A 25,182-nucleotide genomic window follows, 5' to 3' on the forward strand; every position below is an offset into this window, starting at 1 on the left:
TCTTTTTTCAGAATTTAGTTTTCCAAATAAAATAATAAAAATAAAAACAACCAAAGCATACAGTGTACAAAGACCTGTGTTTCTTAAAGTTAACATGTAAAGTGGTCTGTATAAGAAAGTGTTGGTATTGGGATTGCATTTATTGATACTATTGAAAATAGATAGGGCAGTACTCCATTCTAGCTTCATAACATTAGGTTTCTTTAAAATTTTTGTATGAGCAAAAAAAAAAAAAAAAAACCAAAAAAAACCCAAACCACCAAACACTCAAAGAAGCCCATCAACCAAACACCACCACCACCCCTCAGCCACAAACTACTGGAACTTATGATGACACTTAAGATTAACCTCTGTTTGGAAAAAGAACCAAACCACGACAGAAGGCAAGAAGCAGATAAAAGCTCATGGAGCCTCTGCCAGAGGCAGAGAAGCAGCCAACATGCCCAGTGGAGCAGCCGTGGTCCATCTGCAGGAGCTTTACCTCAGTTGAGCTGCCTGAGAGCATTGACACCAAAAAATAGTCTTATGTAAAGGAATAGGGGAAACCACGACCCTGATAATATTAGTAGAAGCAATGTCAACAAATACCAAAATAATACCACCTTCAGCTGAGCTTATGTTTTTGGGTATTTTGTGGTTGCTGCAAACATCTCTGCATTATGTCCTTCAGTCTTAGACATATATATGTGAAACACATAGCATCTTCCTTACTTCTAGTTAACACAATAACCAGCTGCTGCATTGAGGGAAAAGTCATCCCTTTATAAATTCTAAGACTTTATAAATCATTTTGTCTAACTTCATCATGTGTTGCTTGGTGATCTTGGTTGTTTTGTTTTTTTAAACATTTCCAAACATTTCCCATTTTCCTCCGTTCCAGGCCAGGCTCATCTTGTTGCGCCAGAAGGGGTACGGCGGTGGCTGGGCTGGCAGCAAGCGGGGCCAGGCCCGGCCGCAGGCGGCACCGCACCGCTGGAGAGAGGCAAGGGCCAGCCTGCCGCCTTCACTTCGCAGGCGAACCGGAGAGCTAAGCCGGACTAGCCCGGCCTCTCGGTATCATCCCGGCACGGCGTGCGCCCCGGCAGCCGCGGGGAGACACACTCTGCGGGAAGGGCCGCGAGGCTACAGGCCGGCAGGGACGGGACCGGGCACCCCGAGCGTGCCCCGCTATCCCCCGGATACCCCCGCCCACCGTCGCTGCGGGCGGCCGCCCAGCCCGCCTCGGTGAGACCCGCGGGCGGGGGCTGCCGGATTAGGTTTCAGGCCGCCGGGGCGTGCCCGAGCGCGCTGCCCCCGCGGCGAGGCTCGCTCGGCGCCGCTACTCGGGGGCGGGGAGGGCGGAAAGCCGGGCCGGGCGGCGGGGCCCACCGAGCCGCTGGGGTAAGCAGGGTGCTGCTGGGCCGGGCGGCACGGAGCGGGGCGAGCCCGCCCGAGTCGTCCCGCGGGGATGCGGGCCGGGAAGGGCGGGGAGGGTCCGCCGCGTCGCTGGAGTTCGAGCTACCATTTAAAACGCGTTTGCCTCTCGAAGTTTTATTATTGTTCATTTGATCCGAAGGGTTTTGCCGGGGGAGGGGGGGGGGGGGGGCTGGAGGAGGAGAGAGGCCGTGGAGCCGCGGGCCGGGGAGCTGAGCCTGTTGCTGTGTCCCGGCACATCCCCGCTTCCTCCGCCTCAGCCGACCGCGGGCGGCGGGAGCGGCTGTGGGGGCCGGGCTGGGCCGGGGCTCTGGCTTGCGGCGGGCGGGCGGTTCGCGGGCTCTGGCGGCCTGGCGGGGCGTCGTCCTCACGTAAACAAAAGCCGAACCTCCCCTGACATCTGCAGGGAGCCCTGCTGCCCATTCACGCATTCTTTATTTATCCCCCGCGGGCATTTCGTGACGGGAGGCGGTCTCCTCATCTGCCCCCGCTGCCACCGACCTTGCTAGCGGCCGCGGCCCGCGGCCGGCACTTGTGGGCGGCGGCGTTGGCTCTCGCTCGCAGCCGGAGCCGGACCGGAGGCCCCGGCGACGCTGGCCGTGTCCTCGGGCTCCAGGCGGGGCGGTGGCCGCAGTTCTTCGGGACCTGTTGCCGTGCGGGTGTCGGCGCTGCCCGCAGGTCGGACCCCGCCAGCAGCTCCCCGGTAACAGCTTTGGCTGGGTGGAAACGGAGATGTGCTCTTGGAGGAGTCTGGGTGCGCAAAGGAAAGGGATGGTTCGTTTTTCGTATTCCCCCTTGCTGCCAGCACCTCCCTGTGTTACTGGAAAGAGTATTAGGAGGAAAGAAAGCAAAAGAAAAACTCACAAAGCCGACCTTTTGAACTCCGTGTACAGCATTTAAGAGGTTTGATTTGCCGTTTGGCAGAAAAACGTTGGTTATAATTTTTTTCCTTTTTCTTGATTTTCCTTTTGATTTTATAAACACTGCATCGTCCAGCTATATTTTTGTGTCCTAATACGTGTAGAAGATTTTTTTTTAATTAAAACTGTTGGATAGGAAACGTCCTTACTTGGCTTTGGTCCCTGAAAGGGTGTTGGGAGTCTGTCGCAGTAGGAAAGCAGAGATATACTGAGATAAAGAGGAAGGGTCAGAATTCTGCAGTTGCGGAACTTGTATTGTGTGATGCCCTGTGGTTTCCGTATCACTTCTGCGTTTCCCAACAACTCCTTGGTAGGGAGGAATACACTGGAAAAGGGGAAAGTGGTAAAATACTTTTTGGGAGTGTTACTTGATGCTTCTGTAGAAATTGAAAGTAGTTGTAACACTAGAAGAAAAGAATGCAAGTGGAAAATAACTAAGGACATACCCACCTTAACAAGCAGCATTATTAGACAGAGAACATAATTTAGAAAAAAAATTTTATCAGTTTTTAATTGCCGATTTTTATGTCTCCTATCTTGTTAACAGCAACATGCATGTAACATTTACTGATTAGCTGTGGTGTTTCTAATGGTTTCCTTAGTGCTTTGAAGAGGCTTTCACTAGGAACTGGATACATTCTCCCCCCTTCATGTGGAAGTGCACTAGGAAAGTTAGATAGCTGTCAGCACTACGGAAAGAGAGCTGCACTACGTAGATACTAATGGATCTTTTCATTCCACCTGGCCCTGGTGGGGCCCTGGTCTGTGAATTCTCCAGGCAAGAATGCCTTAGATCTTCTCAGTCATGCAGATAGCTGTAGATGGTTTTGTTTTAACAAGTAGCACTTAATTCAGCATATTGAGAACTATTGTAAAGACCTTTTAAACCTCTGCTCCATGTTTCCAACACAAAAAAAAAAAAAAAATTAAAATTTTGTGAAGTGCATCCAGTACACTTTCTAATTAGCTTCATATTTGAGCATCCTGGTTAAGCAGTTTTGGTTAGTATAATGCCATGCTGGGAGGATGCTATATTATCGTTGATAAGGACAGTCTTCTTTCACTGCTGGTGTTCCTGACAAGTCAATAGGAAAATATGCTATTTTTGTCTTGGCAATAATAACATATTTCTTTTGTAGGCTTTTCAGACCCTGTCCTTATATCTGAAACCCCTCACACAGTGGTCTTGTTAAACAGTGTTATGATATAATGTATAAGTCACTTGTTATTGTCACAATACACAAAGAGAAATTTCTGTTTTCAGTTTGTAGGGATGATGACTCTTTGTTGATGCTTACTAGCAGCTGTTTGGAGAGGCTTTGTGTTTATTCATTTATGTATGCCATGTCACCTCTGTGAAAATCCAATATACATTGAGGTGCAACTGTTGTAAAATCTGTGCTTCATCAGGTTTAATTGAATTTAATGAATATGGTTATCATTTGCCTATACTTGAAAACATAAAGAGCCAATATTAACCATGCCTGTATTTCATCAATTCAGTATATTCACTGGCGTCCCCTATATTCTGTATATGCTAAAAGTTGCTTTGCACTTCCTGAAGCTAATGTAAAAGGATGCCAACTGATCTAAATTTAAGATATTTACTGAAATTTTTTTTTTAAAAAGATGATGCATTTGTTTCATTAACAAAAAAATCCCCAACAGACCCCACCAGAAACACCCTACCTTCTATGCTGTTATTTTTGAAATGCTCTTTGCAAATCAGTTTTAAATACACTGTATCACACACATTTATCAGTAGGTGCAATCATTATGGATAGTTTAGTTGCATTTCCCAGTTGCAATTATTAGCATGTCAGTTACTATGGATATTATATCTTATGCTGATGTAGGGCTTGTTACATGTTACAGAAAATTATTAATTATACACAGAGAACAGATTGCCGGTTCATGGAAAAAGATTTTAAGTTTCTTTAATACATTAGAGTGATGCATACAGAAGATTAAAAGTAGTTGAATGTTCAAAATTCTGTTTTCATAATTAATTCAAAGTATATGGTGTTGTTCATCAGCTCTCTCACAGAACTTTTCTTCAACATATGGAACCACTACCTCTATATGCATTTTTGATGCATTCGGCATTTTGCTAAATTCAAAGAGGCTAGTAATGTTTTTTCAAAGTGCTTAGAGTCTTAATATAGGCTGTGCAATACTGCCTTTTTATTTCTGCTTTGAATGTTTCAGAACAATTTTCATTAGCATAGCTATCAAATGTAGATGTCAGGCATCTCTTGTTTGCTTGTTACATTCCAGGTAGTTGATGGAAATCTGCTTTGTTCCTTGTGGAACTGTGCATGTTAATTTTGTTTTTTTCTTTTTGTTCTCTTTTTCCCCATTGGTCATTGTTGTCTTGTATTTTTTTTCCCACCCTTTGTGTGCTTAAAAAAGTAGTGTATGTAACAGCAAAATTGCATTGATAGAAAAGTAGCTAGAATAAAAACCAGAAAAGCATGAGATCTTTGAATTCACTGTGAATAGTTTCCACTGCCTTGATTTTCACAAGACTGCTCAGTGTCTGGGGATCCACCTCAGTTTTCCTCCTGGGGTTAGTAGCCATCTTTAAGGAGGTAAGTGGGAAAAATGAAGAGCTCTTAGAATCTGCAGGCAAGGCAGAAAGTTAAGCAGTAATGAGCATCTTCCACTCCCTCTGTGGTTTGGTTGCTGTTCCTGCACGGCACAGGTGCTAACATGATACGCCTATTTGAGTGATAGCCAGAAAACTGGGGAGGAAGATGGCATGGGATAAAAATCATGTACTGAAGGATATCTCTAGCCCACACAAACATAGGCCAAAGTGTTGGATTAGAAGTTCCGAAATACTCTCTTTAGCAGCTATAAAATGCATGTTGTGGTTACTTTGCTGCTTAATTGAAATAGATTTAATTTTAATCTCATGCAACTCCAAGCCAGAGTTTGGGCCTAGAGATTGCTCTTAAGATAGACATTTTTCTGTATGCTCAGAGTATTTCAAGTAATGCAGGAGCTATGGGGCAAAGCCTATTACTATGTTTTCTATCTTTGGCATTGCATGCTTCCTAATCCATGCTATGACCATTAGTTTCCAAGGTATTACCTAAAATGGCTTTGTGAAGCAGTAGATGGAGTATCCGTCAATGAAACAGAGTAGGTTTCCTAGTAGAAACTAAGTGGTAGTTGTTAAAGAACGATCAATGGAAATGCGTCGCCTTACTATTTTCACAAATCTTTTGTCTGTTTAGCTAAATGCCTTCTGCAATTGTAGTGGAAAGGAGGTGATCAAATAAATTTCAGAAGTTAAAAAAATTCTGCCACCTGTGCATTTTAGTGTTTCAGAAGTGGACAGATAGAAACCAGAGTTGCAACATGCCAGCTGTTTTGTGGCAACCAATGTTATCAAAGAAGGGTAGCATGAAGAGTGGCCAAAAACCCCAGTTTTGTTCATTAGCGTTGGAAGAATCAAATTTCAAAAGTGCAAACTTGAAAGGGATCATCTTTAACTTTGGTTTGTTCTTAGAGTGAATATGGTGTGTTTGTCACCTTATACCTGTCTAAAATTCCTTGTGTTTTCTATTCTAATGTTCTAAAAGAACATTAGGAAAGTGAGAGAAGATGATGAGGTTTGATTTTTTTCCTTTTTTTTTTCTTTTTGGTTTGTTTGGCTGTTTGTTTTTTGTTTACATCACAGCTTTCAGCTACCTGTGTGTTTTGAACTTGAACATAGATTTAACTTGCTATTTGTTTAACTGTCTTTCTTCGATTTGCCTATAAAGTCTTGACTCAGACAGCCTGTGTTCTTATTACTGTGAAGAGATTAATGAACTTCAGCACTGAAATACAAAAATAGTTAAATCTACTTTGAGCTAAGCTACTAAGCTCTTTGAGGTGTGAAGATTGTTGTATCCTATATAGAAGGGTTGGTTTTGGCTTCAGGTTCCTGTGATACGACTGCCAGGAGATTGCAAAATGAGGAAATCAGAACTAAACTCCCCATTAGAAATCTACAAACTCCCCATCTAGAAATCTACAATCAGAACTAAACTCCCCACTAGAACTAAACTCCCCATCTAGAAATCTACAATACCATTATAAAAATATACAGTATAATAGAATTAGGCCTTTCAACAAGTGATCATGCATTCCACTCTACTTCTCACTAGCACATTGTTGCTACTTAAAAGCAAGCTGGTTTAAGGGCCAGTGTGTCTTGTAGTGGGTGGTGGTGTTTATGGATATGTCTCTGCAGTGTATTTTGGAGAGATGTGTGGTTTTTTCTCCAATACTTCACTATGTTAATGTGCCATTAAGCTGGTGCTGGCAGATCCCACTTGTTAGCATTGATGTGGCACAGCAGGAGCAGTCATGTGTTCATTTGTCCTTTCAGAGTGCAGGTGGAGCAAACAGGGGCCAGCTTGGCCTGCAACACTGTAGAGGCAAACATGAGTGCCTCAGTGCATTGCATCTGCCTCAGAGGAGGTGTCTGAGGGAAAACATTCTGATGACAGTTTTGGTCTTTCTCATGCTTATTGCTGACTTCGACAAAAGCATTAAGCTGGCCAGCTGGGAAGGGATTTCCTACTAATAGAAACCCAAATAAAGTGAATAAACGGAGAGTTCAAAATAGATTTGCTGATACTAGCATGGCACTAGAGCAGTATTCACTCCTCTCTAAAGCATGAGATAAATAGAAAGTAAGTAATGAGTGTCTTAGCAGAGCTAAGGACTTCTTTTCATTGCAAATTACATGGCATAATCTCAACCTATAGATATGTTTAGGACTTGTGTCTGCTTGTAGAATCCTCTGCTATAAGTTGTTAGAGTTCATATCTTCAGAATTATATCAACACAAAGATGATTGTGGGTACTGTCACTTGTAAAATTTACATTTCTCAGCACAAGAAGAATGAAATTTTAGTCAAATTGAGTCATAAAATAAAACAATATCCAGCTACCCCAAAAGGTAGAGACATTTTACAACTGCATCTCTTCTTGAGATACTTGCAAAGCTAAAGCAGAACCGTAACCTTCTATTTTTTCCTGAGTAGTTTCATCTGTTGAACATAAGATGTCATATGCTTGTGCATATAGTGCTGTGACAAATAAAATAACTGAAAAAATACTAAATTTCTGATTTTTTGCACAGCTCTCTGGTTCCATCCACTACACAGCCCCAAGGGTAGGTATTGAGAAAGAAATGGAGCAGTGACTCAGGAAAGAACTGCTTTGATTTGCATTGGTACTGAGGAAAACATCTACAAGCATGGTATAAATACCTCTGATTTTAAATAGTGGCTATGAATAGAAGTGATAGTAGTTTTTAATCTAGAAAGAAAAGCTGTGGGTGATAAGGGTTTGGGGAAGTCAGCTTCCTTCATAACATTTAATTCTCATCCAGCCCTTCCCATGTAAAATAGACTTTGTTTTGTCCTGTTTTATAGAGTGACAAGGTGAAAAAACAAGATATTTGGGTCGTTTTTCAGATCTGGAAATCACATTTTGGGATTTTCCTTGCCAAGTAAGAAAAAAAATTATAAAGGCTTATTTTTATTTAAAAGCATAATTTGGACCATGGAGCAACATTACTTTGACAAAGTCAGGTTAAGGGGTTTAATAATAATCCTAAAAAGGATGATCAATGATTCTGTATCGATGTATTGTCAAATTCAAATGCAGTCTTCAGAGAGGTTATGTACTCCCCATTCTTTTACTGGGCTGGACTGGGCTCTGAGTAACCACATCTAGTGGAAAGTTCTCTGACAATGGCAAGGTTGGAACTAGGAAGCTTCAGGCATATTGAAACTAGGGAAGTCATACCGATGGAACTTGAAACCATTTTAAATCCATTTGGTTTGCTTTTTCTGCACTAACTGCAAACAGTATAGGCTTGACAAAATGATCAGATTCTATAACTAATGATCCTGTTAGGCTGTCTTATCTAGTGGTCTGTCAACGTCATTCCTTTTCCTCTTTTTATCCAATGTCTCAAGAAAGAATTACTTTTCTTGAGTGCTTTGAGATCACAGTTCTGCATGTTTTTAGGTTCTCCAGATTCAAGTGGGGATGCTGTACTGTTTTTTTTCCTACTATAAAAAAAACAAACTATGAAAGATAAAATCAACAGTTCATACACCTGCAATGATATTTGAGCTCCTCACTTCTCACCTATCCATCTCCATCAAACATGTTCTGTCACTGCAAATTTCTGAGCAATTGCAGATGTACATTTTTAAAAAGCCCCAAACAACCCCAAAAAGCAGCAAAAAAGAATAAGCAAAGCAATTTCAGAATTTCTTCCTCCTAATGTGGAATTTCCTGCCTGGAAACCCACACTGATAAAAATTCAGGTATCATCCACATCTGAGTGTCAACAGCATTAGATATTAATAGTGGAGGCTCTACAAGCTTGTAGCCTTGTGGTTTATATGACTTTTCTTTCAAAGGTGATTGTAAAAAGTGTGCTGTGGCTCATGCGCCTGAAATTGTCAACACAGAGCTTGAAAACTGATCCCGCAGGGAATGTCTTTTGTGAATCACTGAAAAGGAAAGCAATGAAACTGTAAAATTTCAGTGGCAGCTGTGACTCATAGTGTCTGATTAAAGCAGTGCAGGACATGTTGTGCAACAGTAGGCAGACAGCTACTTTGATATGGAAATGAAAATAAGTTACAAAGTATATTCCTAAAGCAATTTTCAAGAAGATTTTGAACACCAAAGTGAGTCAGAGTTTGACTTTGAGGTTATTTTAATTATCTGTGAAGATGGTTTTTTTGTGGATCGTTATTTTGCAGTTTATTGCTTTCAAAAGTCAACCTTTTTTCTTTCCCTTCAGAGCTTAGTATTTCTATAAATGTGACCTTTTTTTCTTCTGTTACTTTTCAGGGAAGTATTTACAGTCTCTTTCCAGTTTTGAAATAGAAGCTGAGAAGCAGAGAACATGTTGGAAACAATTGGTAATTTTTTTTTTCATTTGTATCACGATATTTTTGTGGCCACATTGAGTGTGTGTGATAGATTTGGGATATAGGTGTATACTGCTGAGAGAGGTTTTGAAAAAAAATAATATACTGTGCTTAGAAATGCTGTTGTGTTTGGGTTTTTGTATTTGAAAACAAAATTTGTACAATCATATGTTTAATGTATTTGAATTTGAGCCTGTTGTCTGGATTTCATTGTTTTAATCTTTTCTTGAATTAAAAATTTGCATGGAAAAGAAAGATGTTTTCTATTATGACTATTTATGCCCCTATTTATTTGCAGTGGACTGTAGCCACAGTTCCTGTAACTGGATTTCAATGAAGGCTCTTTCATTTTGTAACTCACTTCTTGATGGACAAAAATACAATTTTCATTGGCTTCTGATTTATGCAGTCTAGAAACTGGTGCTGACTAGGAATGATTATTGCTACAGATACTCATCGGGCCCTCCAGGCCATGGAGCGCTTACAGACAAAACTTCGGGATCGAGGTGACATTGCAAATGAGGAGAAACTGAGCCTATTAAAATCAGTGCTGCAGAGTCCTCTTTTTAATCAAATTCTGAGCCTTCAGACTTCTGTTCAACAACTGAGAGATCAGGTAGGAAAAATAGTCCTGCAAGTGCAAGGGGAAACTTGCTAAGGCAATGCAAATATGTTTGTGTTTCTGCTTTTTGAACAGGGAAATAGCTTTAACTAAACATCTGATCCAAAGGTTTGGGGACATACCACATGGACTTTTTGGGAAGCTATGTTTTGTGTATGTGATTTTTATGTATATGTGATTTTTTTGTGTATCCTTCTTACTTAAAATGTGCAGGGTAGGGAAATGGTGATATGGGTGCGGGGGGGGTAACATAAAGCTTTTTTTCTCTGACCTTCAAAAGGAGCATGTTTTCTATGAGGTCTAGAACTTGTTTCCTACGAGCCTTTTATTGCTCCTTTGTGTCTTACCCTGCTAAAATAAGGACGTAGAGGGAAGCTGTAGAATGGTTGACTTCTGAAGGAAATGAAGATCTATTTTGTACTTTGTATAGGAATAAAAGATCAAAGAGAAGCCAGAGCTTTTGCCTCCTTTTTGCTTGCTCAGGATATTAAGTATTAATTTTCTGCATGTTTTCAATGAGCTTGAGAAAAGGGTCAGCAACTTGGCTAGATTGACTTTATTTGTTGCTATAATTTTCTGGTCAGCAGAATAAGAATTTGAAGAATATAAAAAGTAGTTCAGTAACTGAATTAGGACTAAACTATGTATCTGGCTTTGCAAATTTTCATTCCTGTTGAATCCTCCAAGATGGCCAGCTCTGTCGGGTATGCAGAATTGCTTCTGGGAGGGAGCAGATCTGTGCATGGACCTTATCATCAGTGTGGAGCCTCATCTGGTCTCTGACCAGACTATGATGAGACGGATTCCTCACAATCCTCACAGTACTTCAGCTGTGCGGCAGAAGAATGCACTGTGGCCCTTTATTGCTTCTTGTGGATCATCTTGATGCTATTTTGCACAGACAAGAAGTAAATTAGAATGGTGTCTATGTTGTATTCATCACAATGGTTTTCAAATTTTGTCTGTTTAATATTTAGAGACTTAATGACATTGGAGTAATTTAAAAAAATCTCAGGAAACAAAAGCTGTCCTGAGGGTTTGTTTGCACTGCCATTTGGAAATGAGAATTTAACAGTGACATCCAGAAATTGTGTGAATTACATGGTGAAGACCCTAGGAACATGTAGTAAGAAGTAAAAGTATGCCTGAAACTTTAATAAATATTTTTTAAATGGCAAATTAAATTTTCACTTTTGGACATTAGCTATGAAGTTAAAGGATGGCTATCTTTTTAAATACACTTTGCTAAATTAGAAAATGAAGGAGGAGATGCTAGGATGGGTAATTTAAGGCATGTATTTTTTAAAAAGCAAATAACAATTTCACTTTCTGTCCTGACTGCAGGTTTGTCAGTGAAGTAATTTTAGTGCTCTGTGCATGTTGCATGGTATGTACCCTGTTCTGTTTGACAGGGGAGCTATTTGGATGTGAATTCCCTTTTTTTTATGTGTGCTTATATGAACACTTACACATGTAAGTATATGTTTCCAGCATTCTTAGATTTTGTCAGTTCTTCATCTTATATTTTTTCTGTAGAATTTCTTCCATACAATATGACATGAAATTATTTGTTTTTATTTTGTGGTAAGTATTTACAAGGCATACTGAAACAGGACACAGAATAAAAGCATGAAATAGGTAGTTATGTTAAAAAACCTGTGTTTTCATAGGTGCACTTTTGAGGACACCACTCAAGGACACCCTTTTCACAACTGTAAGGGTACTGTGCTCTTGAAGCTCTTAAGCAACAGGTTGATGAAAACTGCAAGGCATGTGAGTAGTGACCAGGTTTTTTTGGCCAAGCTGTGTCAGAATAAGGAGAGAAGTTGTATCCCTACAGTTGCAGTCAGAGCCCTGTTCGAGACAGGATGACAAATGGTGCTGGCTTGTGCAATGACAAGATGTTGCAGCTTCTACCCACTGGAGATAAGGATGGCTAATTTTTTTATGTTTAATGATGAGCTGCAGTGACAGTTTAATGGGCATTTGCTTCTTTTCCAGGTGAAGTGTGACAGTCTGTTTAACTGCCCCTCTCTTTTCAATGAGTTTTTAAACAGCTACAAGACTACTGCAAAATTCTTGAGGAGGTCATCTTTTAGGACAAGGTAGTTTGAAAGAGGGGAAGGGAGCAGGGAAGACAGAACGGCAATTTACTTTACAAGTCAAACAGATTCTTTGCAAGTATCCCAGCAGATGTAGGTCAACCAGTGAGACTTCATTGTGGACCTCTAGGGTCATCAATAAACTTCAAGGTAAAGATGTATTCCTGGCTTGAGGCATTGTGTCTTGAAAGCCCAGAGATGATAGTGAAAGTCCTGCCCTTTATTTGGGCAGTATGTGGACTGGGTGGTATGTTGCTTTATCTTGAGGCATGGTCTAAAGTCAGAAAATCTGGTGCCTTGATTCTTATTAGGTAGGCTTTAATGTTGAGGCGTATTTTTTTCCCTAAATGAGTGAACAGGGTTTGTTTGTACTGCTAAACTGTCATTGTGAAGTTAACCGAAGTGGAAAAGTCTAAGCACAACAAAGGGATGTTTTTTTGTGAATTACTGTTTTGACTTCAGAAGTCTCTTGAACTGGGGAGCACTGAAGGAAAAAACTATTTTTTTCTTGTCTCTTTCTGTCCTTGTTCTTCAGTTAATGCTTGTTTTCTGATGTTGAAGAGCAGTCTTGTTGTTTGAAGTTAAGACAGAGACAGAGAAGAAAAATAGAGATTGTGGTGTTTAAAATATCTTAATATTATTTTATTTTCTTTATGAAATATTTTAAAGAAAATGATTGGACTATGTTAGCATCCCTGTCCTGCTTCTTTTCTATTCCTTTTTGTCTCTCAGTTGTTCACCTCCTCCTCTATACCTTGTCCTGTCTCCTTTCCACTCAGAGCTGTGCCAGAACAAAATATCTAGTGGTTGGCTCAGATGGCAGGGCTGCATTTCTCAGTTTTGGGGGGTTTTTTTGTTTGATAGTTTGTTTTGTTTTGTTGGTTTTTTGTTTGTTTTGGATTTTCTTTGTTGGTTTTTGTGGTTTTTTTTTTTTTTTTGCTTTTCTGTTGTGTTTTTTGTTTGTTTTTTTATTTTTTTTTTTTTACTTGTGAGTTTGACCATAGTTTTTTCTTCACAATGTAGTGGTGGGTAGCAGCTGGGTGTCTGTACAAGGGAGGATTTAGGGAAGAAGTGGGATATTGTCTTTTTCTGTTGCTGGTGAACACTTAACATTGTTAACACAACTCTGTCCTTTGGACAACTAGAGACTTTTAGTTCATGTTTTGAGCTCCTCTTGGCAACAATACTGTTTGTGCTTTTAAATGAAGTGATAACAAGAAATGCTAATTTGGGATCTACTTCATCTGCTCTGTGGATGGAGCCATAAAGGTGCAGCGAGCAGAGTGGTGCTGGTGCCAATTCCTGTTCCAGGCAGCTCAGGGCCCTTTCCTGCTGTTGTGCATGTTCTCTGGCTTGTGCTTCCTCACTTCCAGTGTGATTGCAGTTGCAGCTGGCCTTCTTGCTACTCAGGAATCTTGCAATCAGTCTTGTGCTTCTTGGGGTGTCCAGGGTTGCTGCTCAGTGGCTGCTGTGCAAAAATACTGAAAATTTCTTTTTGTTGAATAAGTTGAGACTTAGAGATGTTGAGGACATTGCTTTAAGTTTTGATACAGTACAGACGTGGATTGTGTTGCTTTTTTGTTAAAGTATTTTGAGCTACTGCCTGTAAGCACTACTTGATTGTATTCTGTGTCTGTCTGTGTGACTAAAACATATATTTTGTCATACTAAGTGGTATTTATGATTTTTCCTTTTTATCTTATGCAAATTTTGTCCATGCTGGAGATGTTTATACCATAAGGAGAAAGCCAATCAAGGAAAAATAGCATAAGCAAGCTTATAAAACAAAGCAGTAATGTTTCATTCCGTAATTATACAGTCAAGGGGCTATAAAGCTCTTTTTTAATGGAATTATGGTAGTTTGCAAAAGTAGTGCAATATGTAAATTAAGAAAGTAGTGCAATTTGTAAGTTAAGAAAAATATATCATTTTAAGATTTGCGCTTGAGGTTTATTGCTCCCCCTGGAATGACCTATACTGCTGTGGTTACCAAGAATATATAGCAGTTGCGCTCTAGTTTTTCGTGCTATAAACCTGGATTTCGTGGGACATGTGGAAGAGAGTGGTCATCACATTTCTGCTTATAAATATGTCTTGGAATTCTGAACTTCTACATTAAGAACTACCGTAAATATCACTATAAATGTTTTAATAGTTCTTAAGGTGTAACCATGTCTGTTTCCAAAGAAGAGATGTGAAATGTGAGGTTTTTGCACACACACACAGAAAACTTTATTCTGTTAACAGTTTAACTTTTTTTTTTAGTTTTATTGTTTCTTGGAGTTTTAGAGGTCAGATGAAATTTTATGTGAGGTTGGCTTCATGCACTAAGCACATTTTCCATTAAATATGAGCTGTGTTTGTTTAAAAAGGGTGTAATGAAAATGAGATGTTGCTGTCAGTTGCTGTGACTGTGTTCAATACTGTGTTGTAGCTCTGCTGTTGTACTGAAATTTTGAGGAGAAGGTTTGAGGACTAGGTATTTCTAGTCTGAACTGGAAGGTTATTTTTTCCTTTTCCTGCAATGTATATAGTATGCAAGACTTCCTTTCAGTGGTATTTTAACCATTGTGCAAATAAATATAATCCAGTTTTTTCAGAATAGTGGAGTTACTGCATTATGTATATTAGAAAAACAAGAACAGTTTCCATCTTTTGCTTTGAAAGACAATGGGAAAAGTCAGTCTATTCCTGTATATCTATTCCTGTATATCTATATACTCAGAAAAGTATGGAGAAAGGATGAACTTTCAAATGGAGGAAATAGCCACTGTATTTGCCAGTTTGAACAGGACTTGGTCAGTGAAAACATGCAATATAGAAACTAAAAAAAATCATTGGCGTGAAACAACTACTGTTTCAGCATGAGAATGTGCAAATTCTCTACCAGGGAGAAATCCAGAATTCTGTAGGGACATTGCCCTACCTTTTTTGAAAAACTGAGTGGAGAAAAGCATGGTGATACTGGATAGATGTTCAGGTGGAAGTTGAAGTGCCCATCATGATTACTCTGCTCTTAGAATACTGTAAACAGTGCAGTGAGCTACCTAAAGCAATCAATCCACTGTCCAGTAGTACTAGGAGAACATACTTAAATCACAGTATAAGTTTGAGTGGTACAAGTAGTATTTTGGATTCAGATTAAGCATGTAATACTAGTCATAATGGCAATATGTCATACTCTGAAACGTTTTATTTTTGATGTGTATTTCCATTTGTTCTTTGGTGATTATAGATACAGAGAGTCTTTTATGGTATACTAGAGAAAAACCGTATCATAATGCAAACACCATTTATAACATCCATACTCTTGTAAAACGGACATAATTTTGTTTACTGTGGTTTGATGTAGATTTTTATGTATGATTTTTCTAGTGCAATTTGCTCCCTACACATTTGTGTGTAAAGAAGTACTTTAGATACATGAGGAACATAGGCTTTTTATGCCAAGAGGGGTTTCACAAACTGGGACTGTCTCTGCATTAGCAGTCTGCAACATTGTGTGGTGTCCTAGAACAAATTCAAAGCAGGGGGCTCTCAGCTGCAGTTTCTGTGACATAAAATTCTGTTTCTCTCCTTTTTGGCCAATGTGGCTTGTTTTTTGTAAAGTAGAAGGTGTTCTAGCTTTCTGTACATTTCAAATTTTGCTTTTAGCATTGTTACAGAATTTTCCTTTTTTTGTCTGAGAAACTGACTACTCAAAGTAGGGAATTTGCACACAGTTGGGTTTTATAAGACTATCAGTAATACCAATGACTTTCTACTTCTGCCACCCTGAAATGTGAAGCATCCAGAAGCTCCTGGATGAAGGAGCCCTCAGGACAGAATAATGCAGTTAGAACGGTGCTAAATGAAATTGCAGATATTTAATGTATTTTTCTCTAGGTATAATCATACTGATTGAAGTCATTACCATGCTCAGCTGCTGAGCCTGGCTCACTTAGTTTGAAGTTACCACTCCAAAAGCTGCACCAAAGTTTAGTGAGCCCTCACTAATGGACATTGGATAAAATTGGTAGTTTTTACTCGTACTGTTCTGTTCTTTGTTTAGGCTAACTTTGCTGGCTTTGCCAGAGCAGGTGATAAGTTCTCTAGGGACTGCTTTGACCAAGAGTGCTCTGAGGATGGTAACTTACAGCAGAAAGGGTAACTCTGCGCTATTTTCTGCAATGACCACTGCGATTTAGAAAGAGAACTTGAATCTAGGACTTACTAACATTTGTGATACCAGACCTGTATACTATGGCCTTTAGGTGCACATGAAAGGTAGTTCGGTGTGTATCTCATATACTCTTAGGCTGTTTCATATGAATGGTTAGTTGCTATAATTTTAGATACTCCTAGGATTAATGATTTCACCAATGACCAAATTTTGTGGGAATAAGCATAGCAACAGTCTCTATAAGAAGATTTGAAGATGGAGGAGAATAAGAAATAAAGCACATAACTGACCAAGTTCAGCTATACAGTTTTATACATTGAAATGGATAACACTGTGAAGGTGGAAGTGAATTAACCTATTATATGGCCTTATGCAGATAAGAAACACAAGTATGTTGTAGACTTTACTAGTTTCAAATCCATTCATATAATGTAAGGGGAAGTCTGACATTCTCAAAAGGGTAGAATTTGATTACATCTCTGCGTATTGTTACGTGTGATGAACTGTGAAACAAGGCTTATCTATCTGTGCATTACAAGCTTTCCAACACGAATGTATGCAATCAAAGAAAGTGCATATGTGCACATTTTAGGTGTTACAATTTGTTTGAAACATAACCCAGATGATTCCTCACAAGTATGGATAAAGAACATAATTGTTGGGATATAAAAATCACTGAGTTCCAAACATCCAAATTTTCTTCTTTACAGTTTTTTTAGGTCAGAGCTGACTTAGAAATGCTAATGAAAACTTTTCTTTTTAATGCTGACTTGTGGTATTTTTTCTTTAACTTGAGGCCTTCCCAGCCATATAAGTTATTCAACAAATTATGTTTGTTTTATTGCATTTTCCTAAAACACTCAGATGAGATGAAATTGTATGATGGAGAACAATATTGACCTTTTAATAACTGGACTGTTGGAGAATTGATATGATAAACCCAATAGTTGTAAAATACTTGAACAATTGAGACTGGTGCAGTAGATATTTTAGAATATATTTACTGTTTTGAAATTTTTATTGATACTTGAAGTATAAAGTACAACTTTAAGGAAGGGGAACCTTAGGTTTCTGTACTGTGATGCAGAATGCTAGAAAGTGTGCATTGTAAAACTATGAAAAGTATTTTAAGTTGCAATATAATAGTTAGTATGCCAGGCCAGTAGGAAGCAAATTTATCTGGAGTAAAGCAGTACCAATTGAAAGTCAACAGACATGTGAGACAAAAGACAAATGAGGGTTTCTGCTTTACCTGAGCTTTATATCACCAGCAGTTATTAGATTGGTTGGCACAGATCACTGGGAAGAGGTGATTTACTATGGCTGTGCAAAACAGAGGTTTTTCTTTTCTGTTCTGAGAAAAATGGCTGTAAAGTTTGTGTAAATGTATGATTGTGACTTACAGATCAGCCTGGTGATTTCAGACTTGTTCACAAATCTTGTATTTAATCCTAGCTCATGCAGATAGTAACACTGGTAGGTGTAGTACATAGTGATGCAGAAACCCTGACCAGTGAAATTTGTTCTCTATGTAGCTGTTTGATTTACTTATTTTTTCATCAATTTTTGCATGCTTCTTTTTAAAATTGTAAAACAAGTGATAACATTTTTTGTTTTGTTTTTTGGTTTTTTTTTCCTTAAATACTGATGTTGTAAGAAACCTTTGTTCTCGTTTACCTCTAGCATAGTGATGGAGTACTTCAAGATGCTATCGTGATGGGAACAAATGAATTTTAGACAGAGTATGGAAAATAATTTTAAGTTATTCTAATCAATTTGTTTTGTGGTTGTAGTGTGCAACTCAATTGTACTCAGTTGGGTATAAATATTGAAGGTAATTTTTCTCCTTAAAATGTCTGTTTAAAATTGCAAATTGGAATTTCAAGTACTTTTGATGGTCAGTTGGCTTATGATAATGTCCTTACCTAAGGAGGTTTCTGCTGTGTCTATAAATCTGTGTTGCCTTCAATCTTTTACAGGTAAATATTACTCCTTCCATACATTCCAGTGGTGAATTCCCTCAGCTTCTCCATCATGGTGTGAACATGGGGTCCTTGCCACTTAATGAGTCATATTTGTTGGCTCAGCAGAATGGCAACCCAGCTAATGTGTTAGAAACATCAATGAGGTCCATTACTCCTCAGATTAATGGGAAATTCTCCAGTGATGACTTTGAGCAGCTGATCAGAAACATGTCCCAGGTAACCCTATCATATAATAACTACAAAATATGGATTACTGATTATATGAGGATTAAGGTACATGTATATTTATTTAAAAGCAATTGAGTTACTGTACGAACCACAATACCATTTATGTATAAATAAAAGTAACCTTTTAGTTTGAGAAACAATTAGTAAGTGAGAAAGCAGTTTAAAAACTAGCCCTGACATAGTCACTCATGAGCTACTGTCCTTAGCTGACCAGTGTGTGTATTACAGATCAGTATGCCATTATTTTTTCATGCTCATTGTAAAACTGCTGCTCTGTGCATGAGGGAGGTACTTTGTCAGAGCCTGCTCTTGTATGCATAATTAACGAAATCTATGTGTTTCTTGGAAATCAAATGGAAAATTTTGACCTTGCTGTGCATTGTTCTCTAATCTTACTACTTTTCTGTAGTAGGCAGAAGTGGTGCACGAGTCCCTTCAGTGGCTGGAGCTGGGAGAGCCCAAGCATATTTTCTAGGATTTATCAATTTAATCTGTAAGAGAGCAGGATAGGAGAAGCCTAGTGGTGTACAGGAGAGCCTTTTTGCATAGTCCAAGTTTTTTTCATCTGTCTGAAATTCATCTATTTCTGGTTTTGCTTGAAAGTGGTCCTGTGGTCCTGTACCCTCTAAAATATATATATATATATATATATTAATTAGTATATAGTATATATATAGTATATATACTATATATATGCTATTCAGTCACTACTAAACCAAAACTTTATATATTTATCATTTTTCCCTGATTTCCTCTTCTGGGCTGTAATAATATTTATTTCTCAAACATTTTCTGTATGATAGCAAGAAATTGGAAAGGAACAACTGTGTTTCAGTTATTAGCTTGTACAGTTTTGCTCAGCTATAGTTGTTATTAATTAGTGACAACTTATTTGTTTCAAAAATTAATTTCCAGTTGTTTGCCACATTTATTGTTGCTGCTTTTCAACATAATTAACCTTTGTTCATTTTTAACCTTTTAACATTTGTACACATTTTTTAACTTTTGCTGAACAGGGTCGTCTTGTTGAGACAATTGACCTTATTAAACCTCTAAGTGGTGGTCTGGGCTTCAGCGTTGTGGGACTCAAGAGTGAAAACAGAGGAGAGCTAGGAATATTTGTGCAAGAAATCCAGGAGGGAAGTGTGGCACATAGGTAACATTACTACTGAATATTTTACTATACCATGTGTGTATGTGACGCTGCAGTTCAGTTGTGTTACTGCTGTCATTTTTGTTATTTTATTTTTGAGCTTCTGGTACAAGGACATGTTTACATGTTTCTCTCTTCATATTCTGAGCATCATCACAGAGGTAAAATTACTTGCCACTATTGATATGATGTTGAAACAGGCATCATATGAACTGTTCTTATTTTACAGAAATTACAGATGGCTTTCCCTGGGATTTTTAAATAGGGAAAAAGAGGGAGATACTGTTCTGTGTCATGTCTTTTAAAGTAGGAATACATATTTTGCCATCATTGAATGCACTGAAAAACAATTTGATGCAAAAAAGTCAGCTGTATCTGGCAGTGTTATTTGTTAGTTAGAGTCCCATTGAGCAGGTGTGAAACCCAGATTTGACATCAGGCAAGTCTTGACCTAAAGTCAGGGATATTCACAGAGATACTCAGCTGATATTACAGAAGCTCAGCAATAATGCCTTGCTGAAATTATGCTTCAGACTTAAACTCAGATTCCACAGCTGATGTTGAGAGAACTGCTGAGGAACCACACAAACTCAAAGGTAAATGGCAGCAGCACTCATTCACTGCAGGCTAGTAAAGTGTGTCACTGGTCCAGGCTGCTTTGTGGTGTACTCTGTACATTGTGTGGAGAGGCTGAGACATGTTGGTGCTGCTTCTCACTGTGCTTTAGGGAGATATTTTCGGATTTTTTGTGATCTGAATATTCACTGTAAGTCTAATAACAACATGGGCAAGAGAGACAAGAACATGGTATACAGACTTAATTGTAGTTAATCAGGTATAAAATGCAGCTTGCTTTATACCCTACGATATTTTTTAGTCTCCTCAATTTTTTCTTTTTTTCTTTTCTTTTCTTTTGGTTTAGGCGAGGTGGCTTTTTTTTTGTTTGTTTGTTTGTTGGTTTTTTCTTCTGTTTGCTTGTTTCTTGTAAGTTGAAGCTAAATAGTTTTTCCCTACCTTGGTGCTCTACTTGGGTTTATCGACTGTGGGGGCTCACAAAGGGTGTTGTAATAGAAATTCTTGTTTTCCTTGCTGCCCTTGCTCCCCTTTTTTATCAAAGCATTCCCACTTTGGGATGCAAAGAAGTAGTGGAAGAAAGAGAGGGTAATTCAGCTTCATGCACTTCCTTTGGAGTAGATCTGAGGAAGGACTCGGTATGTGATTTTACAGTGATGCTTAACAAAATTTGTTTCTGTAACATACTGATGAAAGTGTGTTCCACTCTATGGTTTGATGAATATTCAGAATGGGTACACTGAACAAAGTGGAGCACTTGGTCTGTAAAGCAAGAGGCTCAAAGTCAAGGATAAGCATAAATTCCCAGGCTGTGGTTGGGAGCAACTGAGATTAATATACTTAGTCTCGCATGGGGGTTCAGGGAGAGAAAGCTGGCTAGGGGGTAGTCACCAGGGGAAAGGAGCAGTGGGATTAGCTTCAAAGGGAGCCATCACCAGGGTGCCACATCAGCTCCTTTCAGCAACACTGCAGGGGGGGATTAAAAAAGTAGGGGGAATTGAGGTTGTTAAAAATCCTGTAAAATTGTCAAAATATTGCAAATTCTGTGTCAATGCTTCCTTGATTTTTTTTATTTGTTTATTTTGTCATCTGTTTACACCTGTGTGATAGAGATGGAAAGCTGAAGGAAGGAGATCAAATCCTTGCTATTAATGGACAAGCTCTTGATCAGACAATTACACATCAACAGGCTATCAGCATTTTGCAGAAGGCAAAAGATAATGTCCAGCTAGTTGTGGCTAGAGGCACTTTTCCTCAGATCATCAGTCCTGTAGTTTCCCGGTCTCCATCTGCTGCTAGCACAGTTTCAGCCCATTCCAACCCGGTGAGTATAGCTCAAACATCTGTGTATTCATTCCTGGATGTACATGTACTTACTGCATATAGTCTTTTGAGTAATTTTTTGTAACTTGTATGTACATTCCTTCACAATTCTTGAGGTTTTTCTTCTATTTATCTTTATTATACCTTTTCCCTTTCAAGACTAGAAAATATTCTTGCTTGCTGGGGGAAAAATCTTAATCTTGGATGTATTCTATGCTCCCATCTGCCAAATTATCTGTATCCACCAGTGCAAATGCAGCATGTTTACCTTACTTGATGAAGCTTTATTTTGAGGTTGCACTAAACAGGATATTTTTTCTTTGCATTCTGCTTAAGCAAACAAATTTTTGAGGCTTTGTAATCTGATCTGCACCACCAGCTGGATGGGTGCTTTTGTGTTTGTTTCTCTGTTATCTGTTAGCATGGGAGCTCCAGTGAAATTACAAGATGCGCTTAAGGACTCCCTAAAAAGCAGCTCTGCTACAATTCCTTTCTTATGAGAGCTTTTGCACATCTAGGTGTAGACAGCACAGTTCAGAAACATGGTGGTATCAGGCTGATATAAACTGTACTTTCTCTTCCTCTTACCTCACTCATGTAATGGATTGTCCTGGGATGGAACAGCCTATATTCAATTTTTTTATATTCAAGTTCAGTCTTCTGTGGCCCTTCTTTAAGGGAGTCAATTACCAGAAGTGTAGAGAGCAATCATTCTGGAAAAAGGAACTGTTTTTTTAATCATTAGTATAAAGCCTTTAGTGGAAGAATGTCAGAAATGTTCTTTATATCTGTGTACAGGAGGGCAGCTGACTGACCTAACTTTTCCTGCCAGCACATAGGGGAAGCCTGCTCTTTTCCAGTATTGCTGTGACAATATTGTTATCTATGTGATTGCCTCTGTATTCGCTGAACAGCTTCCCTTGCATGAAAAGATGTTCTTTACAAACATTCCATAGCTGCTTCTGGTTTGTTTAGCATACCTTTCCCAGTTTTCATGTTCTCTTTGCTTTCAAATGCAACATACTAGGAGCCATTCTTTTTCCTTCAGGCTTTGCTTTATTATACTGGCTTTATGTTAAGACTGGATTTCCAAACAGGTATCACAGGCCTTTGAATTTGCAATACCTTGATTATTCAAAAGAAAAGCTTATTTTAAGATTATACCTGGTGTAGCACCAGCTGTGTTTTTAAGTTTCAGGTGAGTTTACTGTAGGAGTTCTTGTTCAGAAGAAGGAGTACCATGAGCTTCCAGCTGTCCCTTCAAGGAGTGCCCCATGCGAGTGAGATAGGATTTGCCTTTCTTTCAGAGCAGTTTTGCCCCTCTCAGAACACAGTCTGCTGTCAGAATGACTTCATTCTCGTGCTGTTGCCATCAGACAAACCAGAAGAATACTACATGGGGCATTTCTCTTACTACCTGCCTCACAATATTTGGTTCTGCTTTCAGCCTTAGAAGTACTGAATTGGGATTTTGGTTTCTCTTTTGCTTTGTTGTAATGGCTGATGTGAACATGCCTGAAGAACAGACCTGAAAATTTTAATTTCCAGTCCTGTGTGATTTTCTAGAAGCAGTATTTACTGACTCCAAAGGAGCATGAAGGTGGGCAGTGCTAGGCTGCTGCCTGTATTCATTTAACGAGTTCTTGGAAGTTCTGACTCATTATTCAACTCTGGTTTGTATCAGAGAAGTTCCACCTGTTATAGAATTAGTTATTTACTGATTAAATATTATGTAATATCACACCTAATAGTAAATGTTAAAAAGGTATTATATGTAAATCTTCCTCCAACTTTCCATTATTAAAAACATACTCAAAAAATAAGAGAAAATATGCTGCAAATTCCTATATATGTATTAATAGTTTGACTTGATAATTGTAAAGGCCTTTTTACACCTGAACGATTCTATGATGCTATGTTTTTAATCATTTGCAAGCTTTTATTTTTTCCTTTTAGGTTCACTGGCAGCATGTGGAGACCATAGAGTTGGTCAATGATGGCTCAGGTCTGGGATTTGGGATAGTGGGAGGAAAGTCAACTGGCGTGATTGTTAAAACCATCCTTCCAGGAGGGGTGGCCGATCAGGTAAGTTCAACCTACCTCTCTGTTACTGTTCAGTAAGGTGTGAAGTTACTCATTACTTTTATGATCAGACCAAATAGTAGTAGCTTTTATCCAAATAAATGAAGAAAAAGAAACAGTAATTATGGAAAATTTTCCTCTGTAAAAGTGGCTTTAATGCAGGAGTCTGCATTTGAAATCTAAAGATTAATTAGGTTCTAAATTGCATTTTCAAATTTAGTAACATTATAAATGTTGTGTGCATTTACAGTCTTAATTCTTTCACGAGTGTACTTTCACGAGTGTATGAGGCTGTAATCAGGGGTGGTGAGGATTCCAAAGATTGACTTTCTGTGCCCTAATAGCTAAGAGCATCTGCTTTTCTCTGCTGGGCTTACTGAAGTTGGTAGTAGATATGTGGCTTCGTGTGTCTGCTTCAAGACACGGGCTCTGCTCTTGCCTGAAGGGGTCGTGTGAATTGAATTTGGTTATCACACCTCATTTCAAGCTTGTTCATTGGACAGGTACCTTGGGCTGCATTTATGATGGTTAAGGATTGAGTAGGCACAGAGACTGGTCAGTCTTCCAACAATAGTAGTAGTGGCCTGATAACAGGGCCTGGAGGGGCATGGACAGCATTTACTGCTGTCCTCTTTCCCCTGAACAGGTAGATAGGTTCCTTTTAGAAACCTGTCTTTCTAACACTCATCATATGTCCTAAATTCATATGAAGCTTTTTTATTAATTAAAGGTTAATCAGTAAGAGACTAAACAAGTGTAAATCAGTTTATATAGCTGGATCACAGGAAGAGAGAAATGAATTTTATTTTGAAGTCATGGTTAATCCTGTTACTATTAGTAGTAGCTTTTTAGTATCAGTGCAAACCTGAACAGGCATTTGTATTCTGTTTTTTGGATGTGTGCTTGAAAATGGAACCCAAAGTTCTGCAATCTACATGCAATTGTTAAATACCATTAGGAGCTGGTAGCTGTAGCACATTTTTGTAGCTAAGCAAATTTTTTTCTCTGTGCTTGGATGGTGTCTTGTTAAAGGATCTCCTGGATATCTCTGGGGAAATTCCTGATAAAACTTGTGTGCCATTATGCAGCCTTCTTTTCTTCTCCATGTTATCAGGATATTGGCTTGGCATCCAAAAAAAGTCACCTGATTCATCTGTCAGAAGTGACTAAAGCTATGTGCTATTTTTCGAGTTGAATAGTACATGGGAGAAATGGCATTTTTTCATCATTATTTTTCCTTCAGCATGGAAGACTGTGTAGTGGAGATCACATCTTGAAAATTGGTGATACAGACCTAGCTGGAATGAGCAGTGAGCAGGTGGCACAAGTTCTAAGGCAGTGTGGAAATAGAGTGAAATTGGTAATTGCAAGAGGTCCTGTTGAGGAACCCCTTCTACCTGCAGTTCCTCCAGGAACACCAGTACCCACCTCTACACCAGAGAAACAGGTACGCAACAGTGAACATATGTAACCCATTGCAAACTTCCTTTCTTTTTAACTGCTCTTTGAATGTCTTTCGTGTTAATGTTCTCAGAAGCTAGGATTTTGTTCCCCAGTAGTGCAATTCTGGGAGAATTTAAATGTAATGAGTCCACAGTGCAAGGAACTGTATTCTTGAAGACTTTTGGGATTAAGGTTTAGGACTTCAATAAGTATAATC

At 38.9% G+C, this 25,182-nt stretch overlaps 1 protein-coding gene across 17 annotated transcripts in view; it reads left to right on the plus strand.

Moving 5' to 3' along the window:
• The first annotated feature begins 246 nt into the window (after positions 1 to 246).
• The window catches only part of MPDZ (multiple PDZ domain crumbs cell polarity complex component), a 93,768-nt gene continuing 68,832 nt past the window's right edge, over positions 247 to 25,182 (plus strand). For 12 of the 17 annotated variants that reach the window (XM_058043239.1, XM_058043244.1, XM_058043247.1 and 9 more), the window contains exons 1-8: positions 1,299 to 1,380; positions 9,213 to 9,283; positions 9,742 to 9,908; positions 18,158 to 18,379; positions 19,408 to 19,547; positions 21,228 to 21,441; positions 23,397 to 23,525; positions 24,766 to 24,969. In XM_058043239.1, the coding sequence (XP_057899222.1) occupies positions 9,268 to 9,283; positions 9,742 to 9,908; positions 18,158 to 18,379; positions 19,408 to 19,547; positions 21,228 to 21,441; positions 23,397 to 23,525; positions 24,766 to 24,969 (1,092 nt within the window). In that variant the 5' untranslated portion in view covers positions 1,299 to 1,380; positions 9,213 to 9,267. Of the gene's footprint in view, positions 1,225 to 1,298; positions 1,381 to 9,212; positions 9,284 to 9,725; positions 9,909 to 18,157; positions 18,380 to 19,407; positions 19,548 to 21,227; positions 21,442 to 23,396; positions 23,526 to 24,765; positions 24,970 to 25,182 lie in introns of those variants that run through there. The other 5 variants (XM_058043241.1, XM_058043256.1, XM_058043257.1 and 2 more) reach the window with 2 other exon arrangements.

The sequence above is a fragment of the Melospiza georgiana genome, chromosome Z (assembly GCF_028018845.1).
Source record: "Melospiza georgiana isolate bMelGeo1 chromosome Z, bMelGeo1.pri, whole genome shotgun sequence".
Classification (NCBI taxonomy): domain Eukaryota; kingdom Metazoa; phylum Chordata; class Aves; order Passeriformes; family Passerellidae; genus Melospiza; species Melospiza georgiana.